Source organism: Phalacrocorax carbo, chromosome 2, assembly GCF_963921805.1.
Source record: "Phalacrocorax carbo chromosome 2, bPhaCar2.1, whole genome shotgun sequence".
In the NCBI taxonomy this organism is placed as follows: Eukaryota; Metazoa; Chordata; class Aves; order Suliformes; family Phalacrocoracidae; genus Phalacrocorax; species Phalacrocorax carbo.
In genome coordinates, this window is record NC_087514.1 from 72,707,187 (window position 1) to 72,728,767 (window position 21,581).

At 37.5% G+C, this 21,581-nt stretch overlaps 1 protein-coding gene across 1 annotated transcript in view; it reads left to right on the plus strand.

The window, feature by feature from the left end:
* Positions 1-21,581, plus strand: part of TMEM245 (transmembrane protein 245) — a 92,727-nt gene that overhangs the window by 42,408 nt on the left and 28,738 nt on the right. The window contains exons 9-13 of the mRNA XM_064443269.1: positions 230-320; positions 1,121-1,219; positions 4,549-4,680; positions 12,084-12,206; positions 18,891-19,036. Of these exons, the coding sequence (XP_064299339.1) occupies positions 230-320; positions 1,121-1,219; positions 4,549-4,680; positions 12,084-12,206; positions 18,891-19,036 (591 nt within the window). The remainder of the gene's footprint in view (positions 1-229; positions 321-1,120; positions 1,220-4,548; positions 4,681-12,083; positions 12,207-18,890; positions 19,037-21,581) is intronic.

The following is a 21,581-nucleotide window of genomic DNA, read 5'->3' on the forward strand; positions in this document are numbered from 1 at the left end:
GAATTCCAAATGCAGTGACGTGCCCTAGATTTAATTGTGCTTTGCTTGTGAGAAATTCTGTTCCCTGATATGTAAAGGGAAACATTTTAGTTGTAGGAAGTTTGTATGTATTTTACCTTAACTGTTGGTTGTTGCTTCAAATGTTAATTTGTAATGTGTTTTGGGTGTAATGAAATGGGTAAAATACGTAGCAGTTAACTTTGTTTTCCTTCTTTAAAAAAAAACATAGCTGGCTCCCAGAAGCCCAGGTTATTCAGAAGGCACTCAATTCGGCAGCTAATAATGTATACCAATATGGCCGAGAATGGATTACACATAAGGTAAGAGTGAGCTCCCCCACCTTTTTTAATGTTTTCATTTCTTGTACTTCATAAAAGTAAAAAGAAGTTCAAAGATACTTGTCAGTGATTTTCTTCTGGTTGGTTAACTGTTTTGTTGACAGATCTATTCTTTCCACTCTCTAGTTTGTGAGTTGGAGGAAGGGTGGGAGTGATTTCAGTAGTCTGTTCTGCTCAGAGGAGTATTTATTTTTAAGAGCTGAAAAATCTGTCGTCATTTTAATAAGGTTGCCAGTGAAAATGCATCAAATAAAGATGAGTAGGTTTTTTGTTTGGCTCTAGCTGTCCAATTTTAGACAATGTAGAAACATACACACCCCACCAGTCCCCCCCGCCCCCTGCCCTGGTATTCTAATTTCTATGTGGTAGATTGGAGTTTTTTTTTTTAATTATAATTTGTTTAAGTTGACTTTCTTCAAGAGGATTTGCCAAGATTCTTATTTATACGTTTTTGATATCTAGCACACATCTCAAGTTATTGGAAATACTTATTCTAAAGATGATCAAGGCTTTCAGATTAAGCCTTTTGGAGATGGCTTTTCAGCGCAGAAAGAAGTTCTCAGCTTAGTGCAGCAGAATAGGTTTATTTACAGAAAAACTTCTCATGTTGTGAACCATGTTGTCTGAAGTGTGTATTCCATACTGATTCTCAGCTTTTCTAATCTTTTGGGTTTGAGGCATGCCTTTACTGACAACCATAGGTGATTCATCTAGCTTGGAGTTCATCAGTAGATGCCAGCTTCATTCTGTCCTGTAAAATAAAAGATTTCTATATGTTTTAGCTCCATAAGATCTTAGGAGAAAAAGTGAATAACACCGCTGTGATTGAAAAACAAGTGCTGGAACTCTGGGACAGGCTCTATCACTCCTGGTTTGTGAAGGTGGGTGACTTCATTTAAATGGTATTTATATAAACTGTCGCTTAGTGCTTTGAGATAATTATGCTGAGTATGCATTTCTGAGAAAGATTAGCAGAAAGTTGGGATGCTGCGTAAAGGTCTTTAATAAAAAGCTGGTAAAATTTTCAAGTGGATAAGATAGATCATTCCACAGTCGCTGTTTGAGTACAGCCAGACCTATATGCTTCACATAAGTAGTTGTGTGGTTTTATGTTTGCCATTTAATTTACACTTTGCTCGCTTTTTGTTTGGTGTTTCATAGTTTAGAGCTTTCTGTTGAATTTTTGTGACCTTGAGGAGTTAAGAAAAGGAAAGTAGTATTCTGCACAATTTGTGTAATTTTTATTAATTTGAAATTACGACAAAGAAATTGTCCTTTCACAAAGTTTCTTACAATGCATTTTTGCCAACTCTGCTAGCATTCCTATAATGGGTTCTGCACAATGAATCTTGAGAAATTCCTAAGAGTTAAATCATTTCCATGCTGCCAATGCTGTTTGCCTTTTAAAGGAAAAAGCAATTCATTAGTCGTGGTGCAATGGAAATATCAAAATCCAAAAGTCATACCCTTGAAATACTTCTGTATATTTAAATAATTACAATTTTAGTGTATTAACACTTTTCTTCATACGGTCATTTTTGAAGTACCTCTGAAGTTCCAAAATCTCTGTATTAAAAGAAGAGTTTTGGTATAGTAGTCAAAATAGAAGGGGAAAGAATCAGTTTCTTCTTCTGACCAGATAATGCTGTAGAAGAGCATGTGGAGAGATAACACAATGCTGTTGAGGCCTATGGGCCCAGTGAGGAGGAGTTAAAGCTGTTATCTACAATAGATTTTGCTGGCCTTAAGCACTTGGGAGTATTCAGTGTTAAATGCTTGACCAAGAAAAGCACCTGCTTGTGATACAGTTATACTGATAAACCTGTTGCTTTTACTAATACAACCTGTGTGTCAGATGGTTCGTGGCATTGTATTGTTCAGCAGGGCTCTGGGTCGCTGCACGTGCTGTATCAGTACTTTTGTTGCTGCAGTATGCAGCACAGATTGTGTCCGTCTGTTGTGTTACGTGATTTCTTTCTTGCAGCTGTTACTTGAGGGAATACTATGAGGCTTCTTTCTCGTAGATGCTCTTCTTGTAGGGTAAGAAATAGCTTTCCTAACAATTAAAACGGCAGAAGGAGCTTCAGGAGCACACACTGATGCTCACTGCCTGCAGTCTTGAAGTCTGTTCCCCTGGTTGCTGTTTGCATACTAGACTCCCTACGTTACCATTGGTGTGCTGGGCTGCAACCGAATATCTGTGGGCTGTGGGTAACTTCTCCAGAGTCTATTTCTAATCTTGCCCCTTCTGTCACACTCCATATCCACGTAAATGTCGCATCTGAGCACTTTCCACCTGGCTATTTCCTCCTCTAATATTACAATAGGCTTGCGTCGTTCTCCAATGTATCTGAAGACTGGTAAACTAGGTGATGTACAGATATCCTCCACACTGCAATTATATCTAACTTTCTCAGTACAGCTTTCAGCTCCTTGCTATTTCAGTTGTATGAACGTAATAATTACACCTCAGTTTGAGGCCTGCATAGTGTAGCTCTAGTCTGTAGGTGACTGAAGAACCCAGGCTCAGGTGATACTCTTCCATGAAAGCTGTAGAATTGAGGAAGAATTGCCAATGAAATGTGGATTCAGTCGTTAACTGCTGCTTTCTGAGAAGATCACCAGTACCAAATGGTGTATATTTTAGAAGGTTCTAGAGATGTTGCAATAGATCAGTTCCCATTGCGTCTGTGTACCCAATGAAGTAAAATAGTAACAGAATGATAAACCACTTGGAAGATGATGGCATAACTCTGCAATCAGTGGGTCTTTTCAAGGACAAGAATCTCCTCTTCCCAGTCTATTCAAGTGTGGGGTTTGTTTTTGTTTTTAAGATCTAGTGAATTTGTTGAGGAGGAAACAGTGGACACTTTCTTCGAATCCCTGATTTATCAACGCCTGAGACCTTAGGTGCTATAACGATATGGTCGCTGAATAACAACGAACTTGAAATGTGTAGGAATAGCAACATTACAAAATTTGCAAGTGATACCTAATTCTGCAGCTAATAGCGAGAGCTGTCTTTGAAAGTAGAACTAGATGAACAGAAAATAGATTCTTGATACAGTTTACAAATACAAAAGGCCTATTGGAGGGAAATTTTTGACTACTCATGTTTCTGCTATAAATAAACTGCCAGCTCAGAAGAAAGATCTCCATGTTGCTGTGGATTGTTAAAGAATATTGCAAATTGTGCATCATAAAGTGTAACAGTGCATCCAGGGAGAACTGGTAATAAGCAGAAAATGTAATGCTCTTGGATAAATCAGTGCATGGACTTCACTTGGAATACAACTTGCTATGTATGCCAAAAAAAGATGCTGGCATTTTGAATGCAGGCTGGTAAGGTTAAAAGTTTTTGGAAAATCCTAACAGAAGTAGTGGGACGCTTATAAATATCAGAGCTGAGAACTTGAGAAGTTTCTTGCTATTAAAGATTAGGATGAGATCTGTTGTAGTCAAAGGGTTTGCTTAGACTTGCTTACGTTGGAATTTTGGCATGCTTCTCTGAAACACTTGTCACAGCACCAGACTGAGTCAAATACTCTCATGCTAGATGGTGATGAGGTGTGATTCAGTTAGACAATAGGCAACTTCATCATTAGGGTGAAGCCACTTAAGGGAACAGCAGCTGTGGTTATGGCCATTTCCTGTTGTCTTGCTGTGTTGCAGTTGCAAAGCTGTGCGGTCAGAAGAAATCCTCCATGCTTCCAGTTTAGCTTTTAGATTTTACGTGACTGACCATTACCAGTGGAAAAATAGACACTAATTGTGAGAAAAATAGTTGGTTTGGCTTCTGCTTGTATTTTCCTTTGTGAATTGCACTGGGAAAAGTTGTATGTTGTGAACGGTAAATTCTGTAGGCAGTAACTGAAGTCATTACCTCTTTCTTCTGTGCTTTCATAAAGAGCAAGATAGATACCATTGTATCAGTCAAGCAGTAAAGCTAATGTTTAACTGAGGTGAATAGTACAATATGCAGAACTGTTAATTATATGGGATAGTTAACCGTGGTTTGCTGTCAGATTTTAATTTTTCCAGTGGACAGAGTAATTCCAGGTATTTTTGAGGATGCCAATTAAAGCAGCTCTAAGTATTTGGATGCATGTTGAATCTGTTCCTCATTAAGGAAACAGTAGTCTTCAGCTGTCTCATTTCTGTAAGTTATTAAAATGTCTGGTTTCTTTACATCTTTGTCTCTCTTTTTAAGAATGTAACACATTCTGGAAGACACAAAGGACACAAATGGCACATAAACCGTCAAAACAGCTGGCTTGGTGATATTCTGGATTGGCAAGATGTTGCATCATTTGTTCATGATAACATTGAAACATTTCTTTCGGTATGTATTTTTTGCCCTTATTACCAAATTGGTCTTAGTTTTCACTGCTGATGATTCCTCCTTGGACTACCACTAAGGTTATGGATTTCAAGTACATGGAAAATAATGGAAACATTGTTAGTGTTACTTACAATTACCTAAGCAATTATTTTAAGCCTACTAAGGATATAACCATACTACAAACAGAACTGGTTGAGGTGAAGAAACTCTCCTGATTTCAGCATCTTCATTAATACTAGCTTTCCAGACTTCCTCCTGAGAGGGGTTATTACTGTACGATTACCTGTGTCACTTGCAAGCTGGTTTTAAATGCTTCATATGATGTAGTCTGCTCTTGGAGGTCATTTGTTTGGAATTTCTCTCACTTCATCTGTGTTAGCTAGAAAATTGTGGTGTTTGCTAAATATTAATTTGCTTCAGGCTTGTTTTTCTGAAAATGCTTGGCAAGTGTGGGGTTAGTGGCTTTTCTTTTTAAAAAAGGGACCGATTTGTCTGAGTTATAACTGAGGAAACTATTGACCAAGAGGTTGTGAAAACAAAATATTTTTTTGTAGTCTTTTTTCCTCAAATTATTATTCATTGAGTTGAAAGCAGCTTATTTCTCTCTTACTTTATGAAAGTCCTGGGGAGAATGAAATTAATATTTTATACTGTGTGAATTCCTGAATCCAATAGACAGGACCTTTCACCTCATGAGAAGAAAAAGTACTGAAAGCAATTCAGACTGAAGCAACTACCTACCTCTAAAAAGTGATGTTAAGTCTGAAATGCTTAATATACAGAGTCAATCCCTAATATAGTTCATCTTTGACTTGAGCTGTTGTCATAAACCAGAAGTATCTTCAGGTTACTATTTACCTGTTTTGGAAGAACATTATTTATATGTAACTCACAACATAACATTTCTGTGGATGCAATTTAAGCTAGTATTTGCCTCGAGGCAGTTCTTGGTTTAGACTGATGGGCATGTGTGCTTTTTCTGTCCTCCCTCAACCGCTGCTTAAATGGTTACAGTTTCTATCATAGACAATGATGTGAGACAAGGAAAAGCTGAAACTTGTTATTGTAGTGAACCTTTTTTCAATTAATAGTGAAATTTACGTAATAATTTCTCGAAGTTGACCATGCATGCTTGAGGCAGAGTTACAAAAATGCACACCACATCATCACTTAAAATCAATTTGGAGTTTCCTTCTAGGCAAGAGGGAGAGAATGAGGAGAAACTGCATGATAGGCGCTATCCCCGTCATTTACAAAAATGCTGCACAGTGCTCAGAAACCATGATGATTACTTCAGTAATCTAAATAGGCTAGAATAATGCAGGAAATAGTGTAAAGAGAATAAATATTTAAGACTGAAATACATGTAATATAAAAACTTTCATTTAGCTAGCATGCTTTGCTTTACTTCTGAAATCCAGTTTAGAAGTTCAGGGAAGAAGTGCCAGCAGCTGACTTGCTTTCCTGTTTATTTCCATGAACTCATTACTCATCAACTGTGGGGAAACACCTGTCTTTTTTCTCCATTCACTCATCTTTAATGACAGACTGTAAACCAGTCAGCGTAGTATATAGCTATAAATCCTGATTTCACATCCTTACTGGGCAGTGTTTTCTTTGCTGGCTTGCTGATCTACAATGCGTTGCGTAAATATTACTTACACTGATATTTCAAATTAAAATTGATGAAAACCTGATTTCTCTGCCTGTCTAGGTCATTTAAACTTCGAGATGATGAAAATAAGAATAGTTTTGACTTAAGCCTGGTGTTTCTAAGCAAGTTGTTTACCTACCCTAGGATACAACAGAAGCTTACTGTATTCAGGATTTATGTTTTTATCAGAGAATGAAAATCTTTCTCATGGTATTTTGAAAAGTAACAATGAGTTATTAGAATGGCATGTTGAATGGGAAAGATCAATATTTTAAATTATGTGGGTGCTTTTGAGGTGGCTTGTTTATTGGGCTTTATTTTTTCGTTGGGGTGTATTTTGTGTTTTAGTTTTGGTTTTTCTTGGGATTTTTTTGTTGTGTTTTGTGGGAGTTTGGGTAGGTGTTTTTTGTGTGTCATGTACGGTGGGGGGCTGTAAGGGTAGTTGGTGGGGGAGTTTAAATAGGTTAGCTATAATTAAACTGTTGGATGTTTCAGCATTTGGATGCTTGAAATCAATGCTAACCTGCAATTCTTAAGAATATAGCAAGACACAGTATGTCCCAAAACTGCCTTGACAGTTGTTTGTTTGGGTTTTTTTTCATTTTTTTTAAACACAAACCATTTAAAGACAAATAACTGTAAAGAACTGTGTGTGTGAATATGCAGCTATAGTGAGACCTCCTCCACCTTTTGAAAAGAATAAGATTACACTATACTTTGCAATAGTTCAGGTGACTCTGCATTCTCTGAAAATACAGCTATTTGACAGTGTCATATTGCAATCATAAGCAGAAAACTCTTTTCTGTTGATGGAAGTCATAGAAGGTGTTCATTCTTTTTAGTAAGAGAAGGAACATTTGCTGTAAGAAAAATGTTAGAAGATAGATGCAAGTGTTCCACTTCAGGCTTTTCCCATACTGGAAGGAGCTTTCATATTAGAGCTGAAAGCACGTAATTAAATCACTGGTATAGCTATACTAGGGAATTTCTGGCATTCATTTATCTTGTAACAATATGCATTGATTCAGTGCTTTAACTATGAGGATCAGATAAAGCACAGAAGGCTTCTGTACCCCCCTCAAAATGTGCTTTTCATTGTAGCAGTTGTACTTAGCTCTAGTTTGATGTAGGCAGACCTTAATTATTTTAAAAGTAATTCACTATATAAACATGTAAATTGCCTGAAGATTTAATATGGAGATAAGCTCTTCCAAATCATCAGTTTGCTTTTTTCTGAAAGCTTTGGTGTTAGCAGCACTGCTGCCTTTCAGTTTTGGATTTTTCCAGTATTGTTCAGAAGCAGTAGTGTTATAAACTAGTTTATCCAGTGATGTGCTTCTGAAGTGGGGTTTATTTCATCCTATTCTTAGTTTGGGGAGAGAGCTAAAGCGGATCCTCACTTATGCCTTGCCTCAAATTTTGCACCCCATGCTCTATTCTAAGGTAGTTTTTCAGGTGAATGAAATATACAATACATACCCTTTTCCTCCATTTCTCAAAGACTTGAAACCTTGAAAAAGTAAATTGCTGCTGGCTAAATCTGTGAGTGATGACTCAGAACTCCCTTGATGGTATATGAGACATTGCTAATGTCTCCTTAAATTGATCTTTTTGCTTCTTGCACAAGAATAGTCATCATTCCACCAGCAGCCTGTATGTCATTCAGAGATTCCCAGATGGGAAGACAAAAGACCTTCCATTAAGACACATACAGTGAGCTTCAGCTCAGTTAGGCTTCTGTATCCATGCCTTTAGCATGATTGATCTGTGTTCCAAATCAAGTCAGTTTCTCAAATGTTTCAGTGAGTTACTACATATCCTAATGTTTTCTCTGGTCCTGAGAATTTCAAGTGGTGTCCTAAGTTCATAGCTAATACAGTCCATTCTTCAGTATATAATTCAGCTACCACTGAATTTTTGTTTCTAGTAAGGTAGGCGTTCAGAGATTTGATGTTCTCTTCTTCACAATGGGCGTTGGTTTTTTCAGGGTAGGTGAAATTCAACCTGATATATATTTGTAGAGGAAGAGTGGATTTCTTTACAGTCAGAAAGTCAAAGGCACGATGCTGGAGGATAGTCCTTTCTCTGTTGCCATTTTGTCTCCATTTCATGTAAAGGTCAAGCAAAGATGTTTTAAAATATAAGCTGTTGAGCCCTGAAGGGTTAGCCCAGAACTTTATGTGTAAACATTTATTTGGAAATCAGCTTTTAATTGGAGCAGAAAGCCTGTGATCTTGTGCATACTGTATTATTCTTCACAAAGTCCATTGCTTGTCTTTCTCCTTAAAGGTTTATTGACTTGTTCTGTTGCTGTAATTTTTGAGTTGTCAGAATGATACATCTTTCTGAACAGAAAAAAATTAAAAGCATACAGAAGGACAAGTTTTTTTTCCCTAATACCTTTTTGTGTCCATTTTTCTTCCCTTTATAAATCTGTGAATGATCTCTGTAGTCAAATTAGGTATATGAATTTACCTGGCTTCCAGAAGTCTGTTGAGTTGGAGTTTTCAGCAAATAACTTTTTTTGGTCAAGTGCCTTTTAAACTGACCAGTACCTGAAAGCAAAGGTTAAGTGGCCAGTGGGACACCTTTGATGGCTAAGAACATTAAGTGCAATTTTGATTTCTTGTCTGTTACAGATTAGAAAGGCACAGCAGCCAGTGCTGATGGTGACGCATCACGGTGTGATGCACAGGGACTCTTGAATTCTGTGCAGCTTTGTAGCTCTTTTAAACACAGATCTCTTAAGACTACTTACAAAGCAGTATTTTGGGGAAGGAGGTGTGTTTTTCAGTTATTTAATATCTAATGTTAAAAGTATCATTATTGTATAACTGTTCACACATAGTTGTGTTTTTGAGAACTGGTCTCAGCTGGCAAGGTGTTAGAAATTGCCTATGCATAGTAACCGAGCTCATTAACTCAGCTGCAGTATGCTCTGGGAATCAAACAGCATTATGAACTCTTAGGTGCAGGTGCATGTATTCAGATTTTTGTCACCGTTAGTGAAGTATTTGAGCACTTTCTGATACTGTATTTAGTTATGATTAATGTCTGCTATGTCTGTCTTCTCATCCTAGCCATGACACCTGGTTATAGGCTAAAGCTTCTAGGGAAAGTATTAAACAAATATGACCTATGCTGGAGTAGCATAACTATACTGAAGGAAATTTTCACAGCTTGCACTAGATGTATGCTGTCTTGTAGCAGATGGACCAAGCCCATCTCCTTGTGAACTGCTCCCTGTTATCAGCTTAGCTGATGTGTTGCAAGGGAGGGTGTGTGAGGGAGGGAATTAAAAATTGCTGCGAATTAGTATTTTAGAAGGCTGATAAATCAGGCTAGTTTTAATTTTTAAGTCAAAACTTTACTAGACCAACTTTCATTAACAACACACTTCATGCTAATGGTTTGTTTTATAATCTATTAATTGTTACTGTTATGTATTCAAAGTGGTCAGTCCTTAACAGGATGTGATATTACATGAGCTGTGAGGATAGAATACCGTCTCGGTGGCACTGTCTAGTTGGCGCCAATGGCCACTATTCTTGATGGTCTGAGCCACAGAAGTCAAAGTGAGCAGGCTCAAGAGCTCTTAAACAAAGCCGGAACTGAAATGGACATCATCTTCCCTCAAATTAAGGACCTTGTCCTTTTATAATGTGTTTTTGTTTCTGGACAGCTCCCACCCCTTGACCTCCGCCCTGGACTGTATGCTATATGCCATGGCTTTTTCAGATCATGGCCATATCCAGTTGCTTGCCTCTTTGGCTTCCCCCATCCCTTAGTTACTACCACATTTTATTAAAGCAAAAGCAGTCTTTTCCTAGCGCTTAAGGTTGTGCATCTTCAACACCTTCTTCCTCAATGAACTGCTTGTGGTTCAGGGGCCTTTGTTTTCAACCTGTGTCGCTATTTTCAAGGCCTTTGCTGCTGTTCTGTGATTAAACTCCACATCATAACAGGAGACCTGTCACACCAAGTTCCTGTTCACGCACAAAGTTCTGGTAACATCTAGGATTGGAGCCTTGCACGATTAGCATACGACTTATGGTCTGTTATTAGCAATGGTAGTCAACTTTTACTGAATACCAACTGAAGGGCCTCTGCTTTAGCTACAAACTGTTCCCACAAAAATCACTGTCCTCTGTGTTTACAGCCCTCATAGTGTAATGTACGTTTAATAAAGTTACCTGGCGGCTGCCTGAACTTGTACCACTGCTGCACTCCCAGAAGGAATTCTTAATCCGTAGAAGAAAGGAAGGGATGGATACCAGTGGGAGAGTATTTTTCAGCAGAATGTCATCTTCATCTCTAACCTCATTCGAATTCTCAAGAGGGACTAATAAAATCTGTTCAAAAGATGAGCCTTAACATTCATAATTCCCATTAAATTGTAAGAAGCATGAACTAAGTAGATCTTTCTGTTTTTACTATGTGCTGTAATTCTCTGTCACTTCCCCCAGCAATTATTCTCTCCCAAGTTTATGCTTAATAAATTATCTTCTATATGTTTCATTCTATTCAAAAGGAAAGGCAATCACATGGCTCACTCCTTTGACTGCGCTACAAATGCCAACTACTGGGGTTTTTTTTGGTTTGGGGTTTTGGGTTTTATCTTGTTTTGTTTAGTTTTAATTCAGTCTAATGATTAATATATTCATTAAACCAAGAGTAACTGTTGCTAGTTTTGAAGTCTTCACTTACTGCTTTGACCCTGGAGAAGAGCTTTTGTGTCAGAGCTTTTACCGTTTTTCTAGTTATATTAGTCTGAAAGAAGGTACGGCTTTTGTTTGTAACCCTGCTTCTTTTGTATGTTTGAATCAGTTTGGCAAATACATTCTTACTGTATGCCTTCTGCATGAAATATTTGTTATGAAACTACTGTGCATTGTGTTTAGGATGCCTCCATGTGCATGTTGTGCCATGCCTTTGTCCTTAACGTCTCATGAGGTTGCTGTTGCTACCCTATTCAGATGATAATAATTCAGACATAAACTAATTTGGCTGTAGTGTTTAAAGGCATGTCTCAAAACTACTCTTTACTATCTGTAACTAATAAGCAATCAGTTCCCCAAGCCAGTACAAGATTTAATAGATTGTCTAGCATTGTTTGATTTATTTTCCATAATTGCTTGACTAACTGATGCATCCCTACTCAAAATCACAACTTGCATAGTTGTCTGCAGACATTATAAAAATCATGTGTCTCATTACCATCAAATATTTTAAAACAGATTTACTAAAGTAGTAATTCTATTTTTTTTTTTATTTGAAGCTGTCTTCAGACTTATTTTTACCTTGTGATGTTACTCCTTGTTCTTTGTGTTTTAGCACTTCTACTTTTAAAAAGATGAGTTTTCTCCCCCAAGATAAGATCTGCTTGCAATTGATGGTGATGTTAATCGCAATAAACAATTGTCACTGCATCTAGGTTTTTATGCAGTTTTGCCTAATGGAATAATTTTGAGCATTGGGAGAAAAAGTCTAAAACCGTGTATCTACCTACCTAATAACTACCTACCTACTAAATAATCTACCTAGAAATTTGTCTTGGGTAAAGTAGATGTTTTCACCTGGTATTACCTGCTGTAATTTAGGAGTGAGGCAAGATTTTTTTTTTTTTTTTTTTTTTCAAATGTTGTCTTTGTATGCTGTGATGGAGATGACTCACTCTGTAAGCAGTTCTCTGTCCTAGCTAATACCATCCAATGCCTGACTTTGTCTTCTCTTCCCTCTCCTTTTCCAGATCCTGGAGTCTCTGTGGATAGTGATGAGTCGCAATGTGAGCCTCTTGTTTACTACAGTTACAACATTAGTGACAATCCTCTTCCATAGCGGGACAGCTCTACTCAATTTTGTGCTTTCAGTGGTAAGTAGTATGTCATCAGTTTACGTGGTCAGTCTTACTGAAGGAAACAAATCGGACATGTTCAAACAATGAAAACTCAAACCTGAAGAATAGAAAACCTCATCTAACCTTATCTATTACCAAAATTGTTTAAGATTTTGGAACTTTCAAATCTGTTGTTTGGGGATATTCTAGGTAAAATGCAAGATTTGTGTAGCTTCCACATTAAGGAGCTGGCAGTCTTCCTATTATTCTGTTCATGGGAAACTCTTGTTTCTGGCCTTGAAGATATCGAGCTGTAACTTGTGATATCGTACATAACTACTGAAAACGTATGCCACGTCCTCATAAGCATATCCTTAAACAAGCCGATGCTCTCAGAAGAGGGGAAAAATTGTTACAGGGAAATGTCAGCGTAAGTATTAGTTTCACAGGATTACTTAATATTCCATCTTTTAATGAAGTATCTTCAGCAAATCTGTGTGAGGGGGTTGTTGCATTGTTTTTATTTAACCTCTGTGAGCTCTTAATTGCAGAATGCTTCCTGCACAAAGTTAGTTCTTATTAATGTTATTGCCTGTGCTGAGTAGTAGTCTCTGAAACCTTTTTATTAAAGGTGTTTTCTTTAAAGGATGTATTACCTTTTAGTGTATTATGTGAGGTAGTTGTTTATAGTTTCTTTTGTTTCAAAGTGCCACAGCTGTGTGGAGTAATTTATAATGGTTGAAGTAACTTCTTTCATCATATTTGCTGTGACAGCTGTTACTGAAAATAAAGATCAAAATCTCCTAAAACACTGGCCTGAGACTTTCTCCTGTTTTAACTAAACAAATACTGGTCTTGGAAGCTTGACCAAAATCCATGTAGTGGTTTTTAGTTCAGGATTCAAAAACATTTATTAGAAAGCGAAGTGTTTTGCCAGTTTAACTTTATTGCCTTCCTTGATGCTTGCTCAGGAGAGAGGTTGTTGTAGACAGAGCTGCAGAATTGAAACAATGTTTAACAGCATTTCAAGGCAGCTGTGTGGATTCTCTTCAATATTTAAGAAAGAACAAATCCCAGTAAGACTTAATCAAATGGCTATCTTGAACTGAAGAAAATCAGTGCCACTTAATTTTGTTGTTCTCCAGTTATCTTTCAGTTAGTAAAGAAAAGACTGCACGGGGGTATTTAATTTCTTTTCTTCTTAGTTCACAACTTCACCCGTGATGACACATTGAAAACAGCATCTGAGAAGTTAGTATGCTTAAAAATTACAAGGTTGGACAATAATCGCAGAGGATTTCAGTGCACTCATTGCTCAGACACAAAATTTCACTCTAGGCGCATAATGGCTTATACCAAGTTCATTACACGCTGTTGCTGTGATGCGTGATCCTGCCTTTTGTCTGTCAGCAGGGTCCTGCCACTTGCTGGGGCACTGTGCAGTCAGCTGGTTTAGCACAGCTCGTTGGGATATCGCTGTGCTGGAATTCTCTTAAAGATTAGATGCCCTAAAGGCTACTCTGTTCCCTCCACTTCTGTTGTAGGTTGAACATGTAACTTAAAATGGTCATATAAAGCTTTCCCCACCAAAACACATCAGTCAGGTGCTCTTGGTTTCTTGAATTTGACCATAAGCTTCCATTTTGCACTCCTGGTGATCTTACATCTATAGGAAAGATTTGTTTTAATACATGTGTAAGTTCTTTCTGCAGATTCTTGAGAATCATACCTTTGAAATGCAAGCAGAAGAACTGCTGAATTAGAAATACTTCAACTTCTAAGAAATAAGGCAAAAAGTCGCTGAACAACTTTGTCCTGTTAACTGTACTTTAAATATGCTAGGGTAAAGGGATATGCTTGCCTCCATTTCTATGCACAGATGATGTTGTGTATAAGCATTGGTGTTCTTGTACCTGTATGAACTACCTCTTTTGAAGGCATTCAGTATTTGCATGCCTACCTGAAGAGTGGTTATTAATGCTGGTAAACGCTGTGGGAGAGTGCTATAACTTAGACTTGTTTGCACTGTTCATTTCAAAGGCTGTTGTGTCTATTCGGAGGCGTGGTTTCTCATCTTTATGGAAGTCTTTTGCAAAGGTTCTTCCTTAAAAAAACCAAACAGATTTTCTTAAAGCGCAAAAAGATAGATTAATGGAACTTGTTTTAATAATGTTTAGTGTGAGTTTGTTAACAGCTTATGACTGAAAGAGAAAGGACTTAAATTTAGGATATTCAGTAAATAGCCTGCACTAAATAAAGATTAATACAGGCCATTATTTGGGGCAATAAGTAAATTAAAATGCTAGTTGTTGTGAGAATTTAGTTGAGCCTTAAAGTAATTTTTAAGATAACTTAACTGTTGTGGAGTCCATGTAGAAGTAATATAACCGCTTCTTAATTTTTCCTTGTTCTTTTTCTTTTCCTCTTTCCCTGCTGCAACTTAATGCAATAAGCAGAAAAAATCCAGATGTGGCCCTAGGATAAATCACTGCTGCTTTCTTAACTTTTGTGCTGTCCAGTGTTACTGAATCCAATTTGTATTATGTCATTGTTAGATTTGCCTGCTATTCACGTTCCTTCCTTCAGAGCTAAAGAAAACCACTCTCCAAGTGAGGAGATGATGACCAGAAGTGACCGTAACAGTGTTCTTGTTCTTCTGGGGTCTCAAGGCATACTTGCATCTTCAGCTGTAGTGATTTTTTTTTTAATAATTTGCTTTCCAAGGGTGGGTATCTTTACAATTTAGTTTTTCTTTAAGCTGAGATCTCAGTGTGATCTGCCTCTGCTCTCTTTTGGAAAGTCTTGAATTAAGAAGTTCATGGTTTCCTGGGGAAATTTTCACTATTCTGCAGTAAGGAGAAAGAGCTTTTGTATAGAGTTATTTTGAATGTGAAGGCAAATAATTTCACAGTTTTTGATTGTTCTAGTTTAGTTTCTGCATCTGACTGATACCTGGCCCAATATGCTTTGGGCCATCTCCTTCTTAATTATTTTTAAATGCAGTTTTGGAGTGCAATTTTCACGTTTTGAATGCACTGAACCCCAAAGGTAGGTAGGCAGCATCTGAGCACAAGTTGTGTGTTGCTGTGGTCCAGCCAGCAGTATCAGCTGAAAAAGCTGACTCTCTTGAAAATGCCATTTCTGACAAGATATGTTTAATGGGCAACTGAGGGAGATTTTTTCCTAAATGTGAAACAGAAGGAATTCTTTCAAATTATGCCTAGGTAGAGCTGTGTTTGAAAGAAAGCACTCTTCCAGCTTTAACTGTACTCTTTTTCATTTTGCAGGATTCTTAGTTGCTACAGAAGAGTTTTTACTAGTTTGAAGTGGCACAAATTAATTTAAACTTTTCCTACAAGATAATTAATGAAGTGATTAGCTTTTCAACTGACTACAATTCAGTCCCGTTTTAGTCATCTTGAATAAAAACTAAAATAGTGAATTTTATTTTGATAAATGGTTTAAAAAGTTGTGCTTTAAAACACAGAAATAACAGACACTTTGTTCAGAACCTCTGTTTTGAAAAGTACATCTTCCATCAAAACATTCAGTAGGAAGTAGTCTGTGTAGCATATCCATCCATGATCCAATAAGACTCTATTCACATCTTCAACAGATGTTTGAAAACTGATCATTATTTACAAGAGTACCACTTCTACTTCACTTCTGAATACAAGTTCCTGTCTGTACACACATGCACGTGGATGTATGTATATGCCTTTGTGTATGTGTCTATATATAGGCACACATGTACGCTCACACATGCGTGTGTGCGCGCACACAAACACTACTCCTACTTTTACTAAGATTGGAACAGAAAAGCTCCATTTGGGTGATGGGCATCTACGGTCTTGCAGGGCATGTGCAAATTGCCGATGCTGTAATTAAAAAAAAAAACCACAAACCACAGAACTAAACCATCAGGAACAAAGCTTTTGGGCAGAAAATTGAATATGAAGGGCAGATACAAAAATATTTCCCGTCTCTATGGACCTGATGCAAAAGCAATTCAGTCATATGTTTCTTGATATATGTGGAAATGCTGAATTACCCTTTTAGTATACGAGTGTTTACCCATAGCTTTCTCAATTCACTCTATCCCCCCCTCAAATTAGAGTATTTAATGTTTTGGGCTACAGAACAAATTCTACATCAAGAAATAGTAATTCAGCAATTATTTAACAATGGAAAGATCTTATTGTTTTATCTTTGGCGAATTCCTCCCTGTGTAGTCATCAGGAGGATCTTGAATTGTTGCTTAGAAAACAATTTAGGTAATGTCTGAAAATTCAGTTATCCTATAAAAGAGGTCCGAAAACTTTCAGACTCCAGTTCATATAGGGTAGGACATATCTTTTTGCTGCTGAATGTTGAGGCTATTCTACTTGTTTGAAGAGTCAGCAAGCTACTTGGTAATAAATTATTTACTGCTTCTTTGCATTTCTGTACCTATTGAGCTAAAGCAAATATGTTAATTTTCCAAAATGCCGATAATCTAAAATTCAGTTGATTTTTGTATGGTGCTGTGGTTACATGCATCTTGTTTTAACAGACATTTAGTTAGGTTTGTATCTTTTCCTAGTCTAGCTTGTAGTTCAATTTAACAGTGTTTTCATAGAATGGTTTGGGCTGGAAGGGACCTTTAGAGGTCATCTAGTCCAACCCCACTGCATTGAGCAGGGACATCTTCAACTAGGTCAGGATGCTCAGAACCTTGGACTCCATTGCTGTTCATCCTCAGCTGTCACTTTGGCTTTTCCAGTTCAGGTGGGTCTGTGTATGTTGGAGTCTTGTTACTCCCTAAGAAATCAAGTTTCTTCCGTAAACACTGGGGAAGAACAGCTTTTCCAGTCTGTACAGGTGCCGTGTGTGTTGCCACTTGAACTAATCCCCAGCTCTTATTCATAGCCTGCTTCAAGTCAGCCCTGTATGTTTCTCATACCACAGGGAATCAAACTTTGCCTGTTTGCTGCAGTTAATTTGCTTGTTCGCTGGCTGCCGTAATCTTTTCAAAAGAAATATCCTCAGAAGTTAACTGAGGCTGTCCTAATAAAACAAGATCCAGTGGAGCAGTTTTTCACCTTGCTTTTTGTAAGTGTCAGGATGAACAGATATTGTACTTAGAGCAATATGCTGCTTTCTGCATTGAAAACTGCACTGCAAGAAGGATCTGTAGGTGGTTCCCAGTGAAGGGAAGACAAAACACCACCTGGATGCCTGCTTCAGTGTAGGGAGTTTTGTAGTGAAATCAGGAAATATTGCAGTAACTTAGGAGAAATGGCAGGCCCTATCAAGGAGAAAATAACCACACTTGCAGCATTACAGAGGATGCTAAAATCTGGTTCAGGTTTTAAGATTTACTCATCTGAAATTGCAACAAAACATAGCTGATATTGCTACTGGCGCTGGATTGTTTCTCATTAAACCAATGATCTCAAAAAGAATGTTAACAATTTGCTGTTTAAATGTGCTGATGTAATGACTTGTTTTAGTTGATAGATTGGTTTGTCACCCAGGGCAGAAGTTAAACACCTGGGAAGATGGAATACAGCCTACACCTATATATATAATTTTGGAAAGGGGTCACAGTAGGTAAACAGCTGCATGTGACTTCCAAGTTAAAGGCTGGAAGGGTAGGGAGAAGTAGTAGTAACATTTCACTGTAGAAAGTAAGGAATAGAGTAGAAAGGAATTGGGAACAGAGACAAATGGATGGCATTCTTGAGACTGCTAATGGAATACTGCATATTGTGCTGGCTGCTCCCCCCCCGAGTGTGTTCAGAAAGAATACAGGAAAAGGGCATGAGGTGTCTGGAGACTGCATAAAATGCTTGAAATTAAGGGATTTATAGAGGTCAGGCTGTTTGGCTTATAAAAAGATTAAGATGTGGTTTATTCTAGCATATGAGTAGGTTGGAAAGAAGAAAGTGAAAGAATTATTTTTCATCTCGGGTAGAAAGGAGGATCTAAGGCTTGCAGATGAAGCAAATATAAGCCATAGTTTACCACTGGAGTGTATAGAATGGATTTTCCTTGTTTGAGGTATTGTTTCAAGCTGGACGTGTTTCTGTGATGTATGCTTAGCCTAAGAAGATGGTGAGCCCATTAACATGAAAAAAAGGAAAACATAGTAGACTGCAACATACAGGAGACTAATACAATCTGATTGTATTTTTTTGGTCTTTAAACTGAAGAGATGGAATTGCCATCACTTCTGCTGAGTCTCATCCTCAAACTCCAGAGGAGTTTTCAGTCAGGATTGCTAGCCTAATAAATATTATAAATTTACTGTTTATGAGTTCTTGTTTAATTCCTATCTAGCTGCATAATGACTCTTGAGACAGCTCAGATTTCTCTTTTTCTTTTCTTTTTTTAAGAATAGATAATACTATTCAGTTCCTTGGTCTGCTAAGTATGTTGGGAAAAACCCAATGAAAATGTTGATCCAGATCAACATTCTAGTTGTTTGATCTAGATGTGACTTCGGGAAGAGGCTGAACAGGGCTAGAAGTTTTATAATGTTTAGCTGTAACTGTTAAGTCCTTTGTGGAGCAGAGGAGAAAACGATTCTTCTAGCTCTGTTTATTTCTCTAAATCCAAGCTTGTGGAATAGTATTTTGTGCCTTTCCAAGGAAGTTCAGTATCTGAAGCATAGCTTCATACCATAGTTCTGGAAAGTATTTATTGCCTTTTAAATTAAAACTCCGATTTGTTTTGTAGGTGATTTTTCTGACCACACTGTTCTACCTATTGAGTTCCAGTGATGAGTACTACAAGCCAGTAAAGTGGGTGATAAGCCTGACACCTTTGTCTCAGCCAGGTCCTTCCTCAAATATAGTTGGCCAATCTGTGGAGGAAGCAATAAGGTATGTTGTTGATTTTTTTGCACTTTCTGGAAAATTCTTTTTTAAATTTTATGTTCGACCACAAACATTTAACAATTGCAACAGCTCATGTTTCAGAGATGAGTTGCAAATCTCAAAGATTTCCAAGAACCTATCATTGATGATTTTTTCCCCTTGATTGTTGAAATAGCAATTTGATTGTACTCACCTAAAAAAATTCAGAGGCCTGTGCTGTAGTGAATACTAGTATTTTATAAAACTGACACACCCATCACATCCCTAACCCACCAGGAAGCAGTGTGTTTGCAGCTATGTTGGTATTAACAGCTAGTGCAGCTCAGTAGGAGCAGATTCATACAGCAAACAGTTGAAATGGAGGACCTGACACCTGTTCTGTACACATTTCAGAGTTATTTAGTTTGAACTATTTTTAGTCTAATCCTGGGGACTAATTAGCCATTTTCAGCTGGAGTGTATTACATATGCTCCTGGAGTGCATTTTCCAGTTCAGTTTCATCTGAGAGAAATCTAGTTCATGATCTCCATGAACCAAATTACACCGAAGGGAACAACAGGGGCGCGCTCTCCTTATCCCACTTAAAACACTACTGTACTGCACCTCCAGAGTGCATCCACAGTGTTTCATGCTTAGTTACCATTCTTATGTTCCACCTCTAAACTACTACGGTAACTGAAGGAGGATTTTTTTGTGTGTTTAAGTATGGTTCGCTGAGATTTCACAAAAAAAGCAATTTTTGGGGTGGTACAGTAATGTATTTCATTCATCACAGATGAATGAAACTGTCAGCTTTCACCTGTTAGAAGCTTGAAATGCTCACATGTTGGTAACATAATAAATTGATTTTAAATAAGGTATTTAAGTCATAGCTCATTTTTTAAAAAAAAAAAAACCAAAACAAACCAGGTGGACTGGGCAAAGTCAACCGACTCCATGCTAAATTTTGTATAGCCATTGTCTCTTACACCACTGTGTTTTGTGTCATCGTGTGCATACATACAAAACATGAATAGACTTTAAACCAGTGCTGTATTAAAACTGCTTTCCAAACTCATTGCCAAAATATTTGCCATTGTTCGTTCTTCGGTGTACTTCACAAGTGAGCGTTGTTATCTGTTGCTGGAATTAAGCTGTTTCTGGGTACATTTTAAGAATGAGAGGGTCATGTCATGCTATGTAAGATCTTGAACAACAGGGATAACCACTGTAGTTGTTTGAAATGAAGGGGCAATCCAGGTAAAAAGCAACAAATTCGGAATTCTGCCAAAAAGTTAATAAAACCATTTTCTTGAGTGACTGCTATTGAGTTTTCATTGATCATGTGGTTAATATATGTCTCTTCTGAAGAATGCAAGCAGATTTTAAAACTGAAACTTGTCCCACAAATTGTTCTCTTCAGCCCATGGCAGAGGGGAACAGTGTCAAAAAACAGGATATGGCTTCTCTGGGCATGGATACCCTGCAAGGAGGATTGTATTAAATGCAATTTTAAGTTTATAGGCCTGGGACATGTGATCCCAAGATATTTGTCAGAGTTAAAATGGTGGAAAGAAAGAAAGAAAGAAAATAATGTTAGAGAAGCCATAGGAAAATGAATAGGAAAGAGCCAGTATGCTAAGGTAGCCTGAATCAATCATCCATATTTGTTTGTTTGGAATAGCCTGTACTTGGTGCCTTATTTGATGAATTATTTGGAATGCTTCTTCTGAGATTTGCAGAAGTTCCTCTCTCTTGCTTAGTTGTACCTAAGGATTTATCATAATGCTTCTAGATTAGCTTGCATTCCCACTCAACACTCACTGTGATCTTCAGTATGTAAATATGAAGACTATAGTAACAAATGCCCTTGAGTTTATGCATGCCCAATTTGTTACCATATGAAAAAGAATTGCTACTGCAAGCCATTTCTTTTGTCACAAATTAGCAGCTATCCTTCGTCTTTGAAGATGAGTTGTTGCTAGAGGGGTAGGAACCTAAAAATGGCCTGTTCACCTCATCTATAAAAGATATGCAAAATGGATGTTAATGCTTGGTGGTAGGATGGGAGGAAGATGCTCTATTTGTATTATGAATTATCAAATAATGAAAATTCTATAGTCACTTTAATCATTAAACTATGACATCATTACACAACATGAATTCAGCCTCAAAATACTCACGCATTCAAGTTGACCAAAAGTAGAAAGATAAGGTTATAAATCTTGAAAGTCAGCAGCTGTGTTCCAGCTTGCATCACTCTTCAGCAGGGCATAGCATGTGCACAAAGCTAAGAGTGCAGGGGATCTTCCTGGCAAGAGATGCACTTAAATCTCTGTTGTTCATGGACCAAATGACACAGAAATACTCTTCTTCCATGTTGTCAGTCACTTCTGTTGCTCTTTCACTTAAAATGTGTTCATGCAAAGCAATAGGAATTTGGATACAATCAAGGAAGTCTGTTCCTTTTGTGTCCTTTGCCATTTATTTGTGAGAAGAAAAGAGCAAGGGGGAAAGAAGAGGAGGACAAACAGCAAATGGTTTCTGTAGCTCAAGTAATCCCTTAACTTG